Consider the following 7,264-nt stretch of genomic DNA (forward strand, 5'->3'; position numbering starts at 1 on the left):
ACGTCTACACTTTCTGATTTTTAGAAATTAATCAGCGTTTTTTGTTTAATTTGCGTTTTTGAGTAAAGTTTTGTATTTAGGGTTTATTTTATAAAAATTAAATTAAATCGAAGTCTAAGATGAAGTATTTAAGATATAAACGCAATGTCAATATCAACAAAGTTAAACAAAGATTCAGCGTAGCATTTTGAATATTTGGTGAATTAAACTTTTGTGTAGATGGTATTCAATCTAAAATCAATTGGCTGGAGGAGTTAAAAGTTTATGGCATTATAATGTAATTAAGCATCTGGTAAGGCTTTACATGCATTTCCGAATCTGGGATATCCTGTTAACACTAAATCCTTTCCAGATAATACTTACAAGCAAATATATATGAAAATTTGTGTAAGTTAATTAGCCCTTCAAAGTGGGAGGTAGAGATGGACAGGTATACACTCACAATCATATTTTTACAAAATATGTCTTTGGACCGGTATTTAATCAACCCTCATATATATAGCATTTATATGTAATGCCTACCGATTATGCAGATAATAATTAATTACCTCCCATCTCCCACTCTTATTTCATTTTTCAAATATGCATATTCCCAGATCACAATCCGAGCTCGAACTTAAAAATCCATTCAACTTGTTCCCGTCATCCCTCTGCAACAACAACAATGCCGCCATATCTGAATCATCATGATCATGAACACCAAAGCTTGAGTACTCTCCATGATCACCTAATTCATTATACTTATCTTCTTGACTCAACTGAGAAGCTACAAACTTGTCCAGGTCCCTCCAGTCAGTCACTGCAGCTGCTTTATTGGCATTAATAATGTTACTGCTGCACCCTCTATTATTAATCAACTCCACGTCATCTTCGACATTATTCTCCGACGAAGATATCAGAGACATTGATGAGTTCGGCCTCTTTATTAAGGGAAGAGATGGGCTCTCTAGCTGAGGGAGCTGGACAAAATGATCAGATGGCATGAAAGTACTATTCAAATTGTCAGCTTCAGCTGTGATCTCCTGCTTACACAAGAAACTCTGGGCAGCTAAGAAGCTTTGCGCCTCCCTTTGGGGATGCCTCGAGATGAAATCGGCTGGATCCACGATGGAGCTGACACCGTGAAGTTCGTCGTAGAAGTAGCTTGAGTCCCACCCTTCCATGCTTTTGTTTTGGCTACTGGTTCTCTTCTTGAATGCTCGGCATACCACCCATCCTTCTTCCTGTAAACACTTAAACCAAATGTTTTTATTTGTCAATAAAAGCGTTTCTATTTTGGTGCTAATGATTATGTTGTGGAAATGAGTTGAGAGGGTCAATGGTTCTTTAGGGGAAAAGTGAATAGTTTCTCTTTTAGCTTTTGGAGTTTTCTTCCTGTTCGGTAAAGAGGAGTAGTATGTAGATGTCAATCTAAAGGCGGTGACCATGCAAAGAGAGGAAATGAAGTTTCGCTTTTGACAAACTTAATGAGGAGAAAGCTACACACACCATAAAATGAAATTGATGAGGAAAGCAGCTTAGTATATCCATGCTTTTGAAAGCATGCATCAACTTTTGACTTTGAGTTGGTGAAAGTTAGAGTGCATATGTTAGTGGTCTACGACTAGCTAGTTACGCATGCAAATCAAGCGTAATGCTATTTATATTCCCTATTTCCCTTTAGGAAAAACTTCACTTCCACAAATCACCTTTTCTGAATGTTAGTTTCCGCAGTACACATTTGGACGACCGTCAATCAATCGTTGATATAAATTGAATTCATAGCATACTCTATGTATATCAACAGTTTCTTATAATCATTCAAGTATATACATGTGTACAACTTTTCTTAGTATTATATAACATATTTTTTTTGTGCGAGTATGTAGATGATTTGTTGTTTGTTTTAGTTTGTTACAATATATAATAACTATTGATCTACGGGAAATTACTTTGTATATGTAATGTATTAGTAGTGTGTCGTTTCTCTCATACGTTGTTACATATTAAAATTAAATGCGGTAACTAAAAAAAAATTATATTCACAATTTTGACTGAAATGATACACCATTCTTGTGAGTGGCGCATCAAATACACTAAATAATTACTCATAACTACTTAACGTATCAGTTTTTACAAGTGTGGAGAAATGTGTTGATCGTTAGTGGATTATACTCCACTAGGTTAGTAAAAGTATAGTGGATGAACTAGTTATGTATTTTAGTTTCCTGAACAAGGTTATGTACTAGGTCGCATGAAGAAGTAGAGAGAAGCTAGCTCCTGTCATATCGATCTTGTAGTGGGCGCATGAGGTGATCGATGCAACAGATTCCAAACTCCTGTTTACGACTTCATTTTTTAACAGAAGAGATTGAATCAACGCACATATGATTAGGTCAACAAAGGCTGTTCGAATCTGCTTCCTTTGTTGACCATGAAAGCCAGTACGAGTACTTAAGTTGGTCTAAACGCACCACCTTTAATAAAACATCTTATTAGTGTGTGCAATTGTATGAGTGAGTGAATGAGTGGAAGATCAAAGAGGAGAAAGATGATGCTTTTCAGTAGTACTTGCCTGTGGTGGTCCATTTTCGTCGGATTCGAGTCGGTATTCGTGCATGATCCAGTCGGTTTTCTGTCCGTTCGGTGCTCTCCCTTTGTAGAAAACAAGAGTTTTCCTCATTCCTATCAGCTTGGACTTATCGTACACCGATTTGTCCCTTCCCGTCGCTTTCCAAAACCCGGCCATGGTAGCCCTGTTGGTCCTTGTGCCCGTCGGATACTTCTTATCTTTGTGGCTGAAGAAATACCATTCATTCTGCTCCTCATACCCGATCCGGCATCTATCTGTAGAAGTGTAGATAACATACCACATATATACAAACCCTAATCAGCTTGATCCACAATATTTATGAAATGAAAACCCTAAATTATAATAAAAGTACCTTGCAGATCCCATGGTTCTATTCGGTAGAGATCAATGTCTCTGATGACATCGAGATCGATCTTTTGCGATGCAACTTTCTTTCTAAGGTAATAACCAACGAGTTCTTCATCAGTCGGATGAAATCGAAAACCTGGCGGAACAGTGGACTCGATTGACTCCATGATAGCTTAGAAGTTGGTACTAGCACAGCTGCATCAAATTCACCACTACCATAAATACCAGCTAGCTAGAGCTTCATCATTCTTTAAATTTTAGCTAAAATCAGCTTATAAATAGAGCTAGTTGGCATAGCAGAGAAAATGGAAACTGGGAAAGAAAGTTAGTAGAGGCTTGCCAGTACTTTTAACATAAATTGCTAAAAGCTAAGCTAGAAAAGAAACATTAGAAAATGCAAAAAGGAATAATAGTAATAATAATAAACAATGAAGACTCTATGCACTAAAAAGGTAACAAGTGTTATCAGAGATAATCATCAGCTCATTGGATGGTGAGCAACCCCCACCAGTTTTGGTTTGTTAACAAATAAGCGCGTGTTATATATACAATTATACAGAAAGTTTAATAAATTATCTGATCAGAGACTATAATTTACTCTTTTCCTGGTGGGTGAAAATCAATTAATAGAAAAAACTGAATCATGAGAGTTTGGTATTTGATAAAAACCAAGATGAAACGGGGACAAGTAGAGGTGTTTGTGCTAATGATGCTGTCTTGTGTTGGTGAATGGTGGAAATGATGCATCCAGAACGGGGTTTCTAGTTTAGTAATACTATATATTACTCGATTAACATTTAACAACTAGACCCTAAAACTATAAACTAAAACCAAATTTAAAAATTAAAAGGAAAATTAGAAGGGTTTGATCGAAATGGAGAGATGGCTAAGGTGAGTGGATGACGTGATCACAAGTAAGCACGCGTTTCTCGAAAGAGAAAAAGGTTTTGGAAGCAAAAGAAGGAGGGACAGTCCCGTTCTATTGTATCAAAGCCTGATTCTGAGAGAAAAGGGGAGGACGATATGAAAAGAGAGGTTAAAAGAGAGAGCAAAAAAACACTGAGTGTGAGTCTGAGACTCTGAGTGTCTCACGTATTTCAGAAACGGGGTTCTGACTCTTGTCTGTTTGTCGAGAATTTCCATAGCACATATCTGACTCCTTTTGCTTTGATATAGAATCATCAGAAATTGTTGACTCAGAAAAAAGAAGATGGTAAAAGCTATGGCTACCTATGCTCTTATCTTATCCTATGCATCTTATCTGCATTTGAACTCCTTGTGCTTGCTTAATCTCAATTACTTCATCCTAATTCTGTTCCCAAAATTAAGCAAAGCAGCTATAGCTAGTAGAAGCCTACAGGTAGGACAATCATAATGTTTTTGCACAAGTGGAAATACGTAGGCAAAGTCATGTGTTGCCCCAAGTAGATCAGTGGTAGAATGTGATCGATCACTCGATCATTAACAAACTGACTGCTATCTTGATCTTACGAGAGAGGATCTCGTCGGAGAAACTCCGGTCAAAATTCAACTAGGTTAGAATCATATTCTGGAAAGGGAGAAAAGAAAACTATATATTATACCATCCTTCTCTCATGATCTGGACGGAGACCAAGCTTGAGGGCGATCAACCAAGTCCGATGAAACGACTCTAAAGATGAATAAGTATTGAGAGGCCTACTGTATATAGTACTGTTGGAAATAGCACAACAGTTACTGAAAGGAAGAAAAAGAACCGCAGGAGCTTGCCCTACTGAGGTCGTGCTATGCATAGCTGCTGGGGATTGATCAATCTCTTATAGTAAATTTTTGGACATAATATAAGGCTTTTGCATTTGGAAAAACTTGAGCTGATGGATCAATATTGACCACTAATGGTCTTTTACCAAGAACAAACAGAGAAGACCATCAAACACATACTAAATGATTCCTAATACTAATGAGACGCTACGTTTTCTACAAGAATTTTCCATGCAACCAACCACAAACGAATTAATAGAATAATTAATTAAACTTACCTGAACTGTTGGTGTAATTACGCGTTAAAGACAGAAGCAATGAAGGAGAAGAGGACAAACAATTTGATGTAGGTAGGAGTCTATTCAAACAAGAAGAAGTTGATTTATGTTTCTAATAATCAAACAGAAAAAGAGAAAAGACGAAGAAACTGATCGAATAGAGAAATGGAGGAGAGCTAAGAAAATTCCGTTAAGAGCTGGAGATGGTGAGAATATAAAAGCGAGGAGGGTGGACCGCTCGATTGCGCATGGGTTCATGCTTGTCCCCAGTAGCTGATGTCATTGTCTGTAGCTTCCTACAGAAACCCCCTTTTTTTCCGTCCAATTTCTCTTCTCATGACTCGCGAAATTTTGAACAGGTAACTTTGCTTTGTCGAAATTCTTAATTTGTGACTTACTTAATATGAGTTTCAAAAAGTTATACACTTGACATTGACTTAATTTGTGAATGTTATATATTCACATCTCCGTTATCACTAATTATATGTAATTATGCGGTTTATCTTTGTCATTGGATAACCTATTATGTATTAGATTTTTGAAATCTATATTGATAATGCATGGAGATATTTAGGGTGTTTACATAAGATTGAGAGTTAAAAACCAACTTCGAAAACCTTTTGGGAGATTCCCTAGCTAAGTCCTTACAAAACAAGAGGACTATATTACAGTATAGACAATTCTTAGGTTCACCCTGTTGAGAATATATACATCTCACATGGGAAAAATGGGACGTTGCCTATGAGTTTATAAGGGTTTGGGCCACTCCATCCATTGCCAATTGGTTCTGGATGTGAACTCCAGATTACTTTATCATGGTATCAAAACGGGTTATCCCACGTGTGCATGCCTAACTGCCACACGGGTTCCACGTCACCCAAAGTTGTCCACATGTATGGCTTGAAAATTCGTCACACGTGCGGGGGCGTGTTGAGAATATATACATCCCACATGGGAAAAATGGGACATTTGAGTTTATAAGGGTTTGGGTCACTCCATCCATTGCCAATTGGTTTTGGATGTGAACTCCAGATTATTTTATCACACCCAATAGCATATTCACCTCACTTTTGTTTTTTGTATTTTGTTAGTAATTAGGAAATGAGATTATGAGAGTGAATCGTAGTTTGAATTGGATTATGAATAAAAGGAAATATTGAGTTCTTCAATCCTTCTATGCCTACATCAATGAACCCTGAGACTCTAGTAGTAGTTAATCTTAGCTTAGTCCATGAGTTTAACCAACAAAATCTAAAACTTATGTTTTAGATTTATCATCTATTTTACTATATTTTAGTAGAATCATGTTCGTGGTTTGCCTCAGATAAGTCATATATTATCTATTTAAGTTCTTAAAGGGGAATTGAAGTACCAAAAAATGGGTGATAAAATACTCTTGTATATCTCTAGCTAATCTATCTTACCAAGAAAATACCCTTAATTTGTTTGTAGTCTGTCCCGTTTAGCCGTGGCTGCTACCTTCCCCAATGGGACCCCGACTGAAAGCTTCATGCTATCTTCAACTAACTCTAATCAAAATCGACCTTACGAGATTTCAAGTCACACCAGTGAGGATACAGATCGATTATATTCCCCAGTCGCTTTCCGTTTTCAAACTCTAAAACATTCTCACTGACCCACACACCTGCCACGCTGGCGCTAAATTACAACAATCTCGCGCCACGTGTTGCCGCCAAAACGATCTGAGACCTACCGGCCTCTCCGACTTCAGCCGAGGCTCGCGGCTGGCATGGCTTCTCAGCCAGCTGCTGCAAATTTACCAAAAACTCCTCGACGCCCCGGTCTAAGGTCGTTTTGGTCATTCGGGAGTGATGAAGATCCAGTATTTAGGGGTTGGAAATGATTTGGTTTTCGTTGTGGACGAGTATTTCTGGAGAAGGAAGCGTAGAAAAAGAAAGGGCAAGCGTATAGGGAGGAGAACAATCGAAGCAAGCAGAACAACGTGTCAGCAAAACAGTGGAGAGGAACTTTACGTAGAAGATAAACAAAGCGAAACGCAAAAACATTTTGCAAAGAGTTTGAAGACCTACCTACATAAATTTGAGCTTTCATTGCCAGAGGACCCCCACTCCAATTGGCTCAATGTTACGAAACAAAACTACATAATTTTCAAGTTTGAATTGGTTTTCACTTTTTGCCATAACTAGAGTTTGAAGGTTAAAGTGTTTAATTGATTGTAGACAAATTTATTTTACGAATGAAACTACATAATTTCAACTTCGAATTCGTTTTTATTTTTTGCCATAACTAGGGTTTGAAGGTTAAAATGCTTTAATTTATGAACCGGCATAATTAGATAAGTATA

At 37.4% G+C, this 7,264-nt stretch overlaps 1 protein-coding gene across 3 annotated transcripts; it reads right to left on the reverse strand.

Moving 5' to 3' along the window:
• Positions 1-374: 374 nt before the first annotated feature.
• Positions 375-5,122, reverse strand: LOC112188294 (NAC domain-containing protein 37). 3 transcript variants are annotated; one of them, XM_024327391.2, is made up of 4 exons: positions 4,939-5,122; positions 2,925-3,115; positions 2,555-2,826; positions 375-1,223 (listed from the first exon to the last, which is right to left on the reverse strand). In XM_024327391.2, exons 2-4 carry the CDS (start codon positions 3,085-3,087, stop codon positions 570-572), a joined length of 1,089 nt encoding a protein of 362 aa, XP_024183159.1. In that variant the 5' UTR covers positions 3,088-3,115; positions 4,939-5,122; the 3' UTR covers positions 375-569. The 3 variants fall into 3 exon arrangements, with proteins under 3 accessions (XP_024183159.1, XP_040369760.1, XP_040369759.1); XM_040513826.1 differs by lacking the exon at positions 4,939-5,122 and adding an exon at positions 4,504-4,682; XM_040513825.1 differs by lacking the exon at positions 4,939-5,122 and having other exon boundaries at positions 2,925-3,309.
• Between the last annotated feature and the right edge of the window lie 2,142 nt (positions 5,123-7,264).

The sequence above is a fragment of the Rosa chinensis genome, chromosome 2 (genome assembly GCF_002994745.2).
Source record: "Rosa chinensis cultivar Old Blush chromosome 2, RchiOBHm-V2, whole genome shotgun sequence".
Lineage (NCBI taxonomy): Eukaryota > Viridiplantae > Streptophyta > Magnoliopsida > Rosales > Rosaceae > Rosa > Rosa chinensis.

Bases quoted from the DNA above. Each gene is read 5' to 3' on its own strand.
- LOC112188294 (XM_024327391.2), bottom strand. From the start codon at position 3,087: ATGGAGTCAATCGAGTCCACTGTTCCGCCAGGTTTTCGATTTCATCCG. The intron at 2,827-2,924 runs GTACTTTTATTA...ACACTTCTACAG, and splicing joins AGAACCATGGGATCTGCAAG to ATAGATGCCGGATCGGGTAT. The intron at 1,224-2,554 runs GCAAGTACTACT...AAGTGTTTACAG, and splicing joins ACGAAAATGGACCACCACAG to GAAGAAGGATGGGTGGTATG.